The 17,044-nt window shown below is 42.1% G+C and overlaps 1 protein-coding gene across 11 annotated transcripts in view; it reads left to right on the forward strand.

The window, feature by feature from the left end:
- DMD (dystrophin) overlaps window positions 1-17,044 on the forward strand; it is a 1,873,751-nt gene that overhangs the window by 624,505 nt on the left and 1,232,202 nt on the right. For 10 of the 11 annotated variants that reach the window (XM_075265063.1, XM_075265067.1, XM_075265060.1 and 7 more), the window contains one exon: window positions 3,420-3,554. The exons of the other annotated variant lie outside the window; for it this stretch is intronic. In XM_075265063.1, coding sequence (XP_075121164.1) covers window positions 3,420-3,554 — 135 coding nt within the window. The remainder of the gene's footprint in view (window positions 1-3,419; window positions 3,555-17,044) is intronic. 11 annotated transcript variants of the gene reach the window in all.

Below are 17,044 nucleotides of genomic sequence, written 5' to 3' on the forward strand. Positions count from 1 at the left end.
TTAAGGCCTGGAAGATTGAATAGTGCAGTGAAAAATGACATACAGCACCTATTACATTAACATGGTTTGTTAGCATCAGTTGGAGAATAGATTAAAAGAATTCCATCATATTAGTCACGGATCCTGTAACACTGAACCCATGATGCTAATATAATTGATCAGTAAAGTAAATAGACATTTTAAGCTTTGGCATGATGACATTTTGTTCTATATTGCTAAATATGCATATTGGTATATAATCTAATAATCAAACATTTAAAGACAACCTATATAAATATAGAGGTGGACCCAGACACCAGATTCCTGAGAAATAATAGCATGGCAAACCTCAGGCTCTTTATTGCAACAGTCTAAACGTGAATGACATTTTGAGGAGCATAGTACAATTCTTAATATTTACAGGCAAATTATGAAATCTGGACATTCTATAAAATGAAATTACCATATTTTATATCATTTTTATATTTTATATATTTTGCCTAAAACAAGAATTACATTATTTTATACTGTTTAAAATAAAGCTGGCCGCTCTATAAAATATGGATTTTATGGAATGCCTGGATTTCATACTTTACCTTTAACATTAAAAACTTATTGAGCTTTATTAGAACCCACTGGAACAAGATGCCTTTGAAATACTTAAAACCATGCAAATTATACAATGGAATAATTGTTATTATAAGCAATAAACTCACCACCTCTCTTAAAAATCACATCATGTAATAAAATATGGAGCAATGCAAGGGCAATCATTTCTGACTATAAATACACACTATAATAAAATATGGCTTCAATTTGTTAAATGTTTAAACCTTACGGATGTGATCCGATCTCACCAGAATAAAAAAGGTTGCTGAATCTCATGTTTATTGCTACCTATCATATTTCTCAAAGGTCACTAATTGTATCCTATATATCAAATGATGGAAATAATTGAGAAGTTCCTATTAAAATGATGGTGTTATCCTCTGTGGCTTCACAAAATTTTGAATGAATACATGTTTGAATTTTTTAAGGTTTTTGGTTGTTCAATGTCTCAATAACCATTATGAGAAGTAATTTATGAACTAAACTTATGAACTGGATGTCATGTTCAGCAACAGTAATTGTAACCACGTATGAACCCAGTACACATGCAATATTATCCGGCATCCAGTTTTTTTTTTTGTTTTTTTTTTAAAGCATATTGTAAACTTTTAGAATATGTCCACTCATGAGGTGCTTGCAGTGGATTACTATCAGACTTGATGGTGGCTTATCCGCTTCTATGGATGACATAGACAGTTTGTCATAGAGATGAGTTTTCAAAGATGTCTTAGTTATGTCTGTCTGTTGCCCATTTGCTTGCAAATCACAATATGCAAGTAATGCCCTGTTCACATCAGCGTTTGGATTCCATCCGGGGTAGTCCACTTGGGGACCCCCCGAACAGAATACCAAAGGCAAGTGTAAAGCGCTGTGCTGTAAAAGAGCACGGACCCCATAGACTATAATGGGGTCCATTTACTTTCCAGCAGATGTCCACAGGAATCGTGTGGACAGGAAAGTAGTTCCCAATCTACTTTCCTGTCCACGTGATTCATGCGGGCAACGAGCGGCAAGCACACAGACCCCACTATAGTCTATGGGGTCCGTGTGCTTTTACAGCACAGCGCTTGCAATTGCATTTGTATTCCATTCGGGGGGTCTCCATACAGACTCTCCCCAGACAGAATACAAAAGCAGATGTGAACCAACCCTTAGAGTAAGGTGCTTTGGGGTCATATTTTAGCTTGCCTGAGCTTTGGGCTCCACACTAGCTTCCCTGTGCAATACTCCAACCTTCTCCACACTTCAGAACCTGATTGACAGTCACCCTCCTGGCTTTCAGGATCAGCAGCATTCTTGACCACACTGTACTGCTTGTGAGCCCCTGTGTCACCACCACTCAAAAATATAGAATCAACACAAATTATAATGCTCACACAATATCATGTTTCCTTATTGGCCCTTTACAATATAATGTCCCTAAGTGGCCCATCACACAGTGGCCGCATATAATATAGTGGCCATCACACTTTAGTGGCTCCTCAAAGATTAAACTGTCCCCTCAGTGACTCCTTAGATATATCATATTATAATCTCACCCTTCAGTTGCCATCACAGTATAATGTCCCTATCCAATTGCCCCTACAGTATAAAATCCCTCTCCTGGTACACCTACAGTATAATGTACCCACTCCAGTTGACCCCACAGATTCATATCTCCTCCTGGTTGTCCCCTCAGTTTTATGTCGTTTTAAATGCTTTTGAAATATGATCAACACTGAAAAATGTTATAATGCAAATTATAAATGAATTTATACGTTTTTATGAAACAGCATGAGAATGGTGAACGGAATCCCTGGGCAGAGATCAGGCACATGTTTGAACCTAGCCTTACTCAGTGGGAGGAAGGAACATCTCTCAATACAGAAGCAAAAGAAAGCATAAAGAATCATATCAATTCACATAAAAGGAACAGTAATTTGCAGTAATTCACATAAAAGGGACAAAATTTGTTAATAAAGGATATTACAAAATGTATGACACAAATACTGCCAGAAAATCAAGTTCTCTGAAAGTATAGTTATGCTTTAAAGGTCAACATATGCATGTAATTTGTATGTTCTTTCTGTGTTTTTTGTGGGTTTCCTCCAAAACCATGCTATTGGTTTAATTAGCCTTTTATGAAACTAATGCAGATTTAGGGTGCATGTGTCCGAGATAGAAAATACACATTTTATTACACTCATTTTCCTTAAAAAAAAATCTAACTATTTTAAAGGGGTTTTCCCATCTCCCTCTCTCAGCAATTTGCCTGCTGTCTCTTCTTCTCACTTCCTGTATGCCCCCACCACCACCTCCCAGCTGCTGAACAGGACACTATGAAGTATCACAATACTTATAATTACTAGAAATCTAATATAAATGCAGATCAGATGATGTGCACATGCTTCTAGAGAAATGGACTCTGTGTTATCTGTGTGTTTACTTAACATACATGGCTTTATCAGCAAACTGCAATTAACTGAACTGATTTTCCTGCCAGCAGAGCTGTAGATAACAATGAGAGCAATGAGTGACATCACTTATCCTGCTTATCACACAGGTCCTGTGTTATAGAAACACTGCGTAAACAATGAGAGGAATATGTTCACATAGCAGGCAAACAAAGCAGCATTGCAAAAGCAATATATTTAGGAAAAGTCTTCAATTTACATAAGCTACCAGTATATATAGGATTCCTGAGATGGGACAACCCCTTTAAGGGATATTATGGATTAGGAGAGATATTTTTTTTGTGGAGATTTAGGGCTAAAAACATATATGAACCTTAATTTGTATGCATTTACCAATCTGTGTGTGCCTTTTGTCCTTTTATTATTTCTTCTTCTTAGATCACTGTCAATGTAGCACAGGGACGTGTGCACACCCCTTCACCTCCTCCTAAACCTCGCTTCAAAAGCTATGCCTACACACAAGCTGCTTATGTCATGTACCCTGACCAAAAAGGGAGGCAGTTCCCTTCACAGGTCTGTTAAAATGTTTTACTGTGTAAAAAATTTTAACGTGCTTCTGCATGCTGCATGTGATTGTATTAATGGCAAACCTGACTGTATATGTGATTGCTAAACGTAGGTCTTTAAAGCTTTACTAATACTATAACCATATAAAACATTGAAGTCTACAGAAAAATAATTGAACATATAATTATGCTGCACATCAAAGCACATTAAAGCAAGTTTCAGAAATGAACATATGTGTTAATATCTGTTGTATATATTGTAATATAACTGTAACATCTCTGCCTGTTCGGGTCACTGCGCCGCCCTCTGCTCGCATGCTGCGGCGCCGGAGGCGTGTGCAGTTTGACAATCTGCTTAAGGTTTTTAGTTGCACTGTGTGAACACGGCTCTAGTCCTTAATTGGATTTGCACCACACCCGTCTTCTGCCAAGGTTGCCTCTGTTCATTAAGTGGTTAATCTGTCTTGCCTGTGATTGACAGCTTTTCTTCCTGTCAGGTTCTGGGCGGGTTCTTCCTTCCCTATTTAGTCTTGGCTCACAGTCACACTGGTGCCGGTTATTGCCCTTGCTTTCTGGTATCGCTTGCTGTTATTTACTTGTATTCTAATCCTTGACCTCTGGTTCTCTACTGACAATTCTTTTGGACTCTGATTTGGCACTGCATCGCTCTCTTGTTACCGAACCCTGGCTAGCTGACCTCCCTTTGTTGTTGTGCGTCTTGTCTGCGTTTTGTGTTTCACGTATTCAGGGAGGGTTTGTCCTCGTGGTTGTCGCCTATCACCTAGGATAGGGTCTGGCAATAGGAAGGGAAAGTGGGGGGCTTCAGTTTAGGGCTCACTGTCCCTTGTGCCCCTCCCTCCAGGGTTCACCAGCAGCTTCTGGGGAATTATCATCTGCTATTTCCTAACAATAACTTAGAAAGAAACATTTTTTATTATCCACTTATCAGACTAAACCACTTTTTACAAAGAATCCTATGGAGATGAGAGGGGGCACTGCTGGAAAAGACGCGAATAGTTGCAGCTGCTAAAATCTGCTACACTTTCAGAGGACTCTATAAACACTAATATGTTTCAAGATAAAAATCTACCACTGCACAGAATGAGGCATTATATCAATTAACAATCTCTTCTTCCCGCTTCCCTTTCAATAAACTTCTGTGTGTGAGATGAATACAGAGATGAGAGCTATAGAAATAAACAGTCTGAGTGAAGATAAGGAAGCGGAGAACAGCCTAACATCTAAGTTTGGGAAAGCCACAAAAATTTAAAAATAGATCACACTGAGTTGCCACTCTGATTTTACTTTTCCTTAAAAAGTTCCATGTGCAGGGGCAACATCTTATATTAAAAGAAAAATGATTGAAATGAATCAATATTTCTGCCCTATTGTTCTTCACTTCCAGAAGGCAAAACATTGCTTCAGGACACAGCCTAAACCTGCCTTAAGGACGCGGAAACCTTTTCCACTGTGTGAACATTTTGCGCCACTCGCCGCAACGGAATACTGACGCAGCATCGGCATTCCGTTGCGGCATCCCGCTCCTGTGTAGGCCCGAATTAATGGATACGACATTGGCATGAACAGGTCCAAACTAATTTGAAGAAAAACACTACAAAGGGAGTCCTTCCTTGAGCACACGTTCACCACAATTATTTACATAAGAAATTAAAAAATATATCTACACTCTAGGATTCAGCTCTATCACCATTCTCCCTTCCCTGGCAATGCTAATAAAACTCTTTAAAAGCAAAAAAAAAAAAAAACCTCCACGCATTCCTTTCCATGCTCAAGCTAGAGATACATGAAAGCGTGTAAATCTATGGTTGAAAAAGGAGATTCTGTTTCACTTATTACTCAATGGTGGCTTTAAGTTATTCAGGCTTCTGTTTAATTGTTATACCATTAGAAGATATTCTGCAGTGTGCCTATATTTGGCATTGCAAAACAGAAAAATAATTGTTAATGTTTATATAAATTTTAGTAGTTGCAGCAACTATATTAAATTGCAAGTGAAAGGACAAGAATGATCTATTTTACTTCTATAGTGTAAGCACTACGCAAAATCACGGCCGCAAAATAACGCGGCGTATACGATCCAGGCTCCCATTGAAATCAATAGGAGCTTATACGGTGCTCAAAGTCTCACACGCCATAAACGTGCCAGATCACGCGGCACGTTACTCCGTGTGAATGGACCCTTCTTATTGTTGTTTCCCAACTGGTACCAAAATGTTCAATTGCTCAAACAAATAACAATTTATTGTACCCCAAACACAAAGGGGGAAATACATTAACACATTTAAGCAAATCTTGGTGCAGGACCTTCTCTGATGTCAAAGATGTGACTTATACCCCTTTTTGCGCTTCGCTCACCAGTTTCCACAGAAGTGGACAGAGCTGGGAGGAGAGCGGGACAGGAATGTGTCAGCCTGACATATTTATTAGAATTCATACCAATTTTCTACCATGATTTATACCAGACATATACAGCACTTCCAAACTAATATGGATCTCCATTCTGGCAACTGTTGGATCTTTTATTAAGACTGGCAAATAAGTCAGAACAGAAACAGAAGTCATAATAAATCTGTCCCAGTGTGAAATAATAGGAATGGCTGAATTAGGTAAGCCATATACTATCTTCATGAAAAATGTCAATTACCATAATGACAAAAACATAGATACATGAATGCACATACAGTACAAATGTATCATAGACACATAAACCCATAAACACAGAAACAACAACTAATAAAGAAAATAATGTGCTCAAATATGGCGATCATGCACAGCAAGGACAATAATGTTTATAATAATAATTTCATAATTAAAATGGTAATAACAGCCACAAAAACAACTATTATTAATAATAATAATATTAATAATAATCATCATTTCATTAAGGCTTTTTATTACACTTTATCTCCTTTTAAGACTTCTGCTAATTGGCGTAATATGGTCGGGTATAATCAGTCTGACATGCTCTATTTCACACATAGACATTTAATTACCCACAGCTTGCATATCTCTTAGATTGATTCTATATTATATATTAATTTTCAACCTTAGCTACAAGCATTACACTTTGATCATGTAATCTGTTAAATAGAGATTGGCAAATTGATTTGCTAGATGTGAGATTTACAGCAAATCCAAATGGTTTCCTTTTTAGAGTACCAATACTAGATTATAATTTAAAGAAATGCTGATCTCTGTTGCCAGATTTTATGAATACCATAGCGAGGTAGATAGTATAATGAGAAGTTTAACCTTGAAACAGAATGTGCTTTGGCATTGGTTAATCTGGTGCGATGAATATTCCCATTCTAAGGACTCTCTCCATTGTTTGCTCTTAACCCTTGCTAACAGGCATGGTTTAGACTTTGCTGGTCTGATTACAAGTTAGTGGCCCAAAGAATAGATATCAATTGGATGCAAGTCTGCTGATAGTATCTAAATTATAGTTAGAAACTGAGCTAAGGCTTGTCACCAGGATAACAGTCAGAATGTCACAAGCCAGAGGACAAGACAAGGTTATAGTCAAAGGATGGCCCAGGTGTCACCATCACATCTACTGTATCAGTAGAACAAAGTACCAAGAGGTAAATAGAAAGGGTAAGATAAAATTGGAATACAGACAACAGGCCAAAGACACAGGCAAATTAATAAGCAAGGAAATTCCTTAAAGGGGTATTCCAATGAACATAACTATATTTAGATTGATAGACAATTAAAAGGTAAACATGTTGCTAATATAAATAATTACAATTATTGCTTAGCCGTAAAGATTTTCTCTAACCATCTTAGTGGTGACAGTCAGTTGTTTTCATTGGTTACCAATGTATAAGACCATGAATACAGGAAGTTTCTATGGTCTGGTACTTTTCAGAACCTAGCTGTGATTTCCTTCTTGTGGACAGATTATAAGGTAGGGGCACTACATGTAAGAGTAAATAATCTTGCCGCATCAAGAAAATCATGGCTACCACGAGTGTATAAGCCAGCCTTTAGTAGTCTGGGATTGAGTAACATTTCGCTGAGTAATATTTGGTAGCTCAGAAATTTATTATCTATCTTTTAATAATAACAGGGTGCAATATTTGTCAATTTCACATGTTATCCTATGCAACTTCAAACATTTTTTTTTTCTGCTAATAAAAATTTGTATAAAATTTTTTACAAATGTACTCTGTGACACAAAAAGGGTTAATATACTAATAAATGGTTAGGTACTGTAAAAGCATAGTGACAGGTTAATTGCTTCACAGTGGTGGATGGCTTAGCAGAGAAACAACATAAGTGGAAAGGATAATTAGACTGTGTACAGGCGCAACGAAAAGTTAAGATAACACTAAACTAGGGATTAATGTCCTATGCTACAAGAGTTTCATTATGTACTGCTATTCTTAAAATACTGTCTGTATTATATTTCTTTAAAGCACAGAGTAATAAAGCTTACATTTCGGTGCATTTGTTACTGTTATATACTGCAGACCAAGTGTTGGTTTATTATATAATTGTTTAGAAACATTGTGTTAAATTAGGCCCCTTTATGCCTTAAAAGGTATATCTAACCTTGTATACTATTGTTTCTTCATCTAAAATGTTTATATTATTAATTTTTTAATACATGTTTCTAGCAGCTGCAACTCTGTAACTGGTAGTGTTACTCATATGGAGTTCTGAATCCCCTGCATAGACATGGATTTATAATATAATGCTGACTGGCTGCAGTTCACACCTGCACCCGGTCTCCGCTTTCAGGGTTTCCATCTTCTGCCGAGAGAAACTGGACAGGAGACGGAAAACCTGGTGGTCAATTTTCAAATCTATTCACTTGAATGAGTTTACAAAGTGACTGCCCATGAGCATCTTCTGCCTCTTTGCGGTGAGACCTTTTATTTTTTTTTTTTTTTTTTTTTTTTTTTTTTTTTAACTGGACTCAAAGTCCTGCATGTCCAACTTTATGTCCGGTTAAAAAAAACGGTCTCACCACGGAGAGGCAGAAGACGCTCATGGGCAGTCACATTGCAAACCCATCAAGTGAATGGGTTTGAAAACTGACCGCCGGGTTTCCGTCTCCTGTCCAGTTTCTCGGGCAGAAGATGGAAACCCGGAAGTGGAGACCGGGCGCAGGTGTGAACCCGCCCTAAGTTAGGAACATAAAGGGACAGTCAGCACTATGGTGCACTGCCCTTGCTGCACTGATTTCTATCATCTCATGCCTACACCACCCTGTGCAGTTGGAGTTGATCCTTCCACTGCTATGAAATAACCCATCCTACTTGAACAGTAACACCAGTGCTCCAGGAGCTGAAGGCCACCCCCAGTGCACCAACTGTCTCATTCGCATATTACTTCAAGTCGTTTTTCTCTAAATCTACACAAGTGACATACATAACTAAGGTATGTTGTTTATCACTGTAGTTTGCTCTATAGCATGGTGGTAACAGTTGAATATGCTTAAGAGGTAGTAGATACCCTTTAACAGTGGCCATAACTAATTTTTCTCAAACCGAGCTTGAACTTCCACTGGTGACAATTGAATATGTTTGGGGAGGTGGATGACTCCTTTCAAGATATATTAGGAATTCAAAAGGCATCAGATTTTGATCCATAAATTACACAGTGACATAGATTGGAAATTAATGTAAATATAGTAGAGTATATACAAGTCTTCTTGCTTATGTGTCCGAGTTTTAAGCTTATTAGATGTAGCTTGTACAATACAAATGGTGGTGGTTACGAATAGTCACAAATTATTACATTGTGATAACTTCTTAGAAAATCATGTTTCCAATAAAACAGTCTATTTATGTATGTCTATGAGTTACAGCAAGCCAGTCAGCATGGAAAGAAAGCTGGTAAATGTCTATTCTGTGGAGCACTTAATGCATATTCATGAGGGATTATTTTAATTGACAATATAAAGACATTCAGGAGGATGACATTGGCAGTTCTCAGCTGGACATAACATTCCTATATTATTAGCATTTTCACTTATATCATTTTAAAAAAATACAGCAGCAAAAGCTTTTGGATTATGGTTATGTAAAATCGAGAAATAAACAGTAAACTGCCTAAAGACATTGTCAATTACATTAACTAATAGAAGAGATACGGTCAGAGAAAACACATGGGTAGGATCTGTTTATAAATACACTGCAAAATGGAAGTCTGAAATAATTCTTTTCTCAAATGCACTGGTTTTTAGAATTTTTAGTTTAGTGAATATTGCAATTTAGCTAATTACCAATCCATCTACTTAATTAATATTTCCTATTTTAGACCCATATACATGGCTGGTAATTTGATTAATGTATGCAATATCGGATGAGGAGTTTCTCCATATTCCTCTCTCCCTTTTCTTCTCACACCAGATGTAGAAATAAAGCGCTATAAATGCTATAATTTAGCTTATTTTCACATCTTTATTGTTGCAACTTCTTATTTTATCTGCCCGTACAACAGAGTGCTACATTTTCAGTACAGCCAAGGATAATCAGTCCATCTAAACATACACTATTTGAAAAGCCTCCAGGGCTATCTCAAGTAATCCATTTTCTCATAAAAATAACATATGACAGATAAAATCTGAAGCTATCTTCTTCCATATATTTTTGCTTGGTGGGATGTTTGATTGGAGATATCTGAACCATCACTGTTATAATGAAAACTGCAGTGAAAGGGAAAATTGGTATAAAAAGAACACAAATAAAAAGTTCAGAACATTAATACCTTATTCTCAGCTTATGGTTTTAGACATTTACACTTGTTTTAAGGTGCCTGTACATGACAATGTGCCAGCCAGGTAGACCAGTTGTGACCCAGAAGAACAAATGATAAGAATATTATCAATTAAAAACATTGGAATGAATGAGTACAAGTACGAGTAATTTCTACAGATAATCTGAGTTTACAAAAAGGGTAAAAAAAACATAATATGTAGTAATTTTTTTTTTTTTTTAAACTAAGCCAACACTCAGGAACGAATTAGGGAGATGTACATGCTTCCTTCTTTCACAGCCTTTAAGGGTAAGGCCATACACAGCTGGGAGACTGAGATTCACATAAACTGTAGCTGAAAAACATGTCATGTAACATGTTGACATGATTCCTTGTAAATGGTTATGCACTTTTGCAGGTAAAATTACTGTGATGCTTACTTGTACAATAACCATTAAGGTTCTATTCATTATTGACAGTATGATTAATGGCCATTAACAAGTACTTTCCTGAACATTCTGCCATTCCTCTTTTATTTATCCTGAAAATGTATGAATACACTAGCACTCAGTGTAGGGACCCGCTCTGTTTACAATGAGTAAGGGTGCTTAACTAAACATGCATCATGTTAATGAGATTAAATACACAACTTTCAGATAAGTATGATGCTACTGTACAATTTAGATTGATGGATTTTGGTTATTATGATATACTACCAGGAAATTTCTAATTTAGTTCTTCAGGTGTTATATAGTATAAATAGAGATGAGCGAACACTAAAATGTTCGAGGTTCGAAATTCGATTCGAACAGCCGCTCAATGTTCGTGTGTTCGAACGGGTTTCGAACCCCATTATAGTCTATGGGGAACAGATACTCGTTAAGGGGGAAACCCAAATCCGTGTCTGGAGGGTCACCAAGTCCACTATGACACCCCAGGAAATGATGCCAACACCTCTGGAATGACACTGGGACAGCAGGGGAAGCATGTCTGGGGGCATCTAACACACCAAAGACCCTCTATTACCCCAACATCACAGCCTAACAACTACACACTTTACACACTCAATACCACCTCTCTGACAGTAGGAAAACACCTTGAAACATGTGTATTTGGCACTTGCAGTGAGGAGAGCTTGTCACCAGCAGTGAATTTGGCCCTTGTAGTAAGTTGAGGTTGGCACCAACATTTGTTTTGAAAATCAGGGTGGATTGAGCCTCTAACCAGCAGAGTTTGGGCAAATTCATGGTGGAGGGAGCCTCTAAAAACCCCAGTTTGGACCAATTCATGGTGGAGGGAGACTCTAAAAACCCCAGTTTGGACCAATTCATGGTGGAGGGAGCCTCTAAAAACCCCAGTTTGGACCAATTCATGGTGGAGGGAGCCTCTAACCAGCCCAGTTTGGGCAAATTCATGGTGGAGGGAGCCTCTAACCAGCCCAGTTTGGACCAATTAATGGTGGAGGGAGCCTCTAACCAGCCCAGTTTGGACCAATTAATGGTGGAGGGAGCCTCTAACCACCCCAGTTTGGACCAATTCATGGTGGAGGGAGCCTCTAACCAGCCCAGTTTGGACCAATTCATGGTGGAGGGAGCCTCTAAAAAACCCAGTTTGGACCAATTCATGGTGGAGGGAGCCTCTAAACAGCCCAGTTTGGGCAAATTCATGGTGGAGGGAGCCTCTAACCACCCCAGTTTGGACCAATTCATGGTGGAGGGAGCCTCTAAACAGCCAAGTTTGGACCAATTCATGGTGAAGGGAGCCTCTAAAAACCCGTTTGGACCAATTCATGGTGGAGGGAGCCTCTAAAAACCCCAGTTTGGACCAATTCATGGTGGAGGGAGCCTCTAACCAGCCCAGTTTGGGCAAATTCATGGTGGAGGGAGCCTCTAACCAGCCCAGTTTGGACCAATTAATGGTGGAGGGAGCCTCTAACCACCCCAGTTTGGACCAATTCATGGTGGAGGGAGCCTCTAACCAGCCCAGTTTGGACCAATTCATGGTGGAGGGAGCCTCTAACCAGCCCAGTTTGGACCAATTCATGGTGGAGGGAGCCTCTAAAAAACCCAGTTTGGACCAATTCATGGTGGAGGGAGCCTCTAAACAGCCCAGTTTGGGCAAATTCATGGTGGAGGGAGCCTCTAACCACCCCAGTTTGGACCAATTCATGGTGGAGGGAGCCTCTAAACAGCCAAGTTTGGACCAATTCATGGTGAAGGGAGCCTCTAAAAACCCGTTTGGACCAATTCATGGTGGAGGGAGCCTCTAACCAGCCCAGTTTGGGCAAATTCATGGTGGAGGGAGCCTCTAAACAGCCCAGTTTGGGCAAATTCATGGTGGAGGGAGCCTCTAACCAGCCCAGTTTGGACCAATTCATGGTGGAGGGAGCCTCTAACCAGCCCAGTTTGGGCAAATTCATGGTGGAGGGAGCCTCTAAACAGCCCAGTTTGGGCAAATTCATGGTGGAGGGAGCCTCTAACCAGCCCAGTTTGGACCAATTAATGGTGGAGGGAGCCTCTAAACAGCCAAGTTTTGGGAAATTCATGGTGGAGGGAGCCTCTAACCAGCCCAGTTTGGACCAATTAATGGTGGAGGGAGCCTCTAACCACCCCAGTTTGGACCAATTCATGGTGGAGGGAGCCTCTAAACAGCCAAGTTTGGACCAATTCATGGTGGAGGGAGCCTCTAAAAACCCCAGTTTGGACCAATTCATGGTGAAGGGAGCCTCTAACCAGCCCAGTTTGGGCAAATTCATGGTGGAGGGAGCCTCTAAACAGCCCAGTTTGGGCAAATTCATGGTGGAGGGAGCCTCTAACCAGCCCAGTTTGGGCAAATTCATGGTGGAGGGAGTCTCTAACCAGCCCAGTTTGGACCAATTCATGGTGGAGGGAGCCTCTAACCAGCCCAGTTTGGACCAATTCATGGTGGAGGGAGGCTCTAACCAGCCCAGTTTGGACCAATTCATGGTGGAGGGAGCCTCTAAACAGCCCAGTTTGGGCAAATTCATGGTGGAGGGAGCCTCTAAAAAACCCAGTTTGGACCAATTCATGGTGGAGGGAGCCTCTAATTAGCCCAGTTTGGACCAATTAATTGTGGAGGGAGCCTCTAACCAGCCCAGTTTGGACCAATTAATGGTGGAGGGAGCCTCTAACCTGCCCAGTTTGGACCAATTAATGGTGGAGGGAGCCTCTAACCACCCCAGTTTGGACCAATTCATGGTGGAGGGAGCCTCTAACCAGCCCAGTTTGGACCAATTCATGGTGGAGGGAGCCTCTAACCAGCCCAGTTTGGACCAATTCATGGTGGAGGGAGCCTCTAAAAAACCCAGTTTGGACCAATTCATGGTGGAGGGAGCCTCTAAACAGCCCAGTTTGGGCAAATTCATGGTGGAAGGAGCCTCTAACCAGCCCAGTTTGGACCAATTCATGGTGGAGGGAGCCTCTAACCAGCCCAGTTTGGGCAAATTCATGGTGGAGGGAGCCTCTAAACAGCCAAGTTTGGACCAATTCATGGTGAAGGGAGCCTCTAAAAACCCGTTTGGACCAATTCATGGTGGAGGGAGCCTCTAACCAGCCCAGTTTGGGCAAATTCATGGTGGAGGGAGCCTCTAAACAGCCCAGTTTGGGCAAATTCATGGTGGAGGGAGCCTCTAACCAGCCCAGTTTGGACCAATTCATGGTGGAGGGAGCCTCTAAAAACCCCAGTTTGGACCAATTCATGGTGGAGGGAGCCTCTAACCAGCCCAGTTTGGGCAAATTCATGGTGGAGGGAGCCTCTAACCAGCCCAGTTTGGACCAATTAATGGTGGAGGGAGCCTCTAACCAGCCCAGTTTGGACCAATTAATGGTGGAGGGAGCCTCTAACCACCCCAGTTTGGACCAATTCATGGTGGAGGGAGCCTCTAACCAGCCCAGTTTGGACCAATTCATGGTGGAGGGAGCCTCTAAACAGCCCAGTTTGGGCAAATTCATGGTGGAGGGAGCCTCTAACCACCCCAGTTTGGACCAATTCATGGTGGAGGGAGCCTCTAAACAGCCAAGTTTGGACCAATTCATGGTGAAGGGAGCCTCTAAAAACCCGTTTGGACCAATTCATGGTGGAGGGAGCCTCTAAAAACCCCAGTTTGGACCAATTCATGGTGGAGGGAGCCTCTAACCAGCCCAGTTTGGGCAAATTCATGGTGGAGGGAGCCTCTAACCAGCCCAGTTTGGACCAATTAATGGTGGAGGGAGCCTCTAACCACCCCAGTTTGGACCAATTCATGGTGGAGGGAGCCTCTAACCAGCCCAGTTTGGACCAATTCATGGTGGAGGGAGCCTCTAACCAGCCCAGTTTGGACCAATTCATGGTGGAGGGAGCCTCTAAAAAACCCAGTTTGGACCAATTCATGGTGGAGGGAGCCTCTAAACAGCCCAGTTTGGGCAAATTCATGGTGGAGGGAGCCTCTAACCACCCCAGTTTGGACCAATTCATGGTGGAGGGAGCCTCTAAACAGCCAAGTTTGGACCAATTCATGGTGAAGGGAGCCTCTAAAAACCCGTTTGGACCAATTCATGGTGGAGGGAGCCTCTAACCAGCCCAGTTTGGGCAAATTCATGGTGGAGGGAGCCTCTAAACAGCCCAGTTTGGGCAAATTCATGGTGGAGGGAGCCTCTAACCAGCCCAGTTTGGACCAATTCATGGTGGAGGGAGCCTCTAACCAGCCCAGTTTGGGCAAATTCATGGTGGAGGGAGCCTCTAAACAGCCCAGTTTGGGCAAATTCATGGTGGAGGGAGCCTCTAACCAGCCCAGTTTGGACCAATTAATGGTGGAGGGAGCCTCTAAACAGCCAAGTTTTGGGAAATTCATGGTGGAGGGAGCCTCTAACCAGCCCAGTTTGGACCAATTAATGGTGGAGGGAGCCTCTAACCACCCCAGTTTGGACCAATTCATGGTGGAGGGAGCCTCTAAACAGCCAAGTTTGGACCAATTCATGGTGGAGGGAGCCTCTAAAAACCCCAGTTTGGACCAATTCATGGTGGAGGGAGCCTCTAACCAGCCCAGTTTGGGCAAATTCATGGTGGAGGGAGCCTCTAAACAGCCCAGTTTGGGCAAATTCATGGTGGAGGGAGCCTCTAACCAGCCCAGTTTGGGCAAATTCATGGTGGAGGGAGCCTCTAACCAGCCCAGTTTGGACCAATTCATGGTGGAGGGAGCCTCTAACCAGCCCAGTTTGGACCAATTCATGGTGGAGGGAGGCTCTAACCAGCCCAGTTTGGACCAATTCATGGTGGAGGGAGCCTCTAAACAGCCCAGTTTGGGCAAATTCATGGTGGAGGGAGCCTCTAAAAAACCCAGTTTGGACCAATTCATGGTGGAGGGAGCCTCTAATTAGCCCAGTTTGGACCAATTAATTGTGGAGGGAGCCTCTAACCAGCCCAGTTTGGACCAATTAATGGTGGAGGGAGCCTCTAACCTGCCCAGTTTGGACCAATTAATGGTGGAGGGAGCCTCTAACCACCCCAGTTTGGACCAATTCATGGTGGAGGGAGCCTCTAACCAGCCCAGTTTGGACCAATTCATGGTGGAGGGAGCCTCTAACCAGCCCAGTTTGGACCAATTCATGGTGGAGGGAGCCTCTAAAAAACCCAGTTTGGACCAATTCATGGTGGAGGGAGCCTCTAAACAGCCCAGTTTGGGCAAATTCATGGTGGAAGGAGCCTCTAACCAGCCCAGTTTGGACCAATTCATGGTGGAGGGAGCCTCTAACCAGCCCAGTTTGGGCAAATTCATGGTGGAGGGAGCCTCTAAACAGCCAAGTTTGGACCAATTCATGGTGAAGGGAGCCTCTAAAAACCCGTTTGGACCAATTCATGGTGGAGGGAGCCTCTAACCAGCCCAGTTTGGGCAAATTCATGGTGGAGGGAGCCTCTAAACAGCCCAGTTTGGGCAAATTCATGGTGGAGGGAGCCTCTAACCAGCCCAGTTTGGACCAATTCATGGTGGAGGGAGCCTCTAAAAACCCCAGTTTGGACCAATTCATGGTGGAGGGAGCCTCTAACCAGCCCAGTTTGGGCAAATTCATGGTGGAGGGAGCCTCTAACCAGCCCAGTTTGGACCAATTAATGGTGGAGGGAGCCTCTAACCAGCCCAGTTTGGACCAATTAATGGTGGAGGGAGCCTCTAACCACCCCAGTTTGGACCAATTCATGGTGGAGGGAGCCTCTAACCAGCCCAGTTTGGACCAATTCATGGTGGAGGGAGCCTCTAAACAGCCCAGTTTGGGCAAATTCATGGTGGAGGGAGCCTCTAACCACCCCAGTTTGGACCAATTCATGGTGGAGGGAGCCTCTAAACAGCCAAGTTTGGACCAATTCATGGTGAAGGGAGCCTCTAAAAACCCGTTTGGACCAATTCATGGTGGAGGGAGCCTCTAAAAACCCCAGTTTGGACCAATTCATGGTGGAGGGAGCCTCTAACCAGCCCAGTTTGGGCAAATTCATGGTGGAGGGAGCCTCTAACCAGCCCAGTTTGGACCAATTAATGGTGGAGGGAGCCTCTAACCACCCCAGTTTGGACCAATTCATGGTGGAGGGAGCCTCTAACCAGCCCAGTTTGGACCAATTCATGGTGGAGGGAGCCTCTAACCAGCCCAGTTTGGACCAATTCATGGTGGAGGGAGCCTCTAAAAAACCCAGTTTGGACCAATTCATGGTGGAGGGAGCCTCTAAACAGCCCAGTTTGGGCAAATTCATGGTGGAGGGAGCCTCTAACCACCCCAGTTTGGA

The sequence above is a fragment of the Leptodactylus fuscus genome, chromosome 2 (genome assembly GCF_031893055.1).
Source record: "Leptodactylus fuscus isolate aLepFus1 chromosome 2, aLepFus1.hap2, whole genome shotgun sequence".
Taxonomy (NCBI): Eukaryota; Metazoa; Chordata; class Amphibia; order Anura; family Leptodactylidae; genus Leptodactylus; species Leptodactylus fuscus.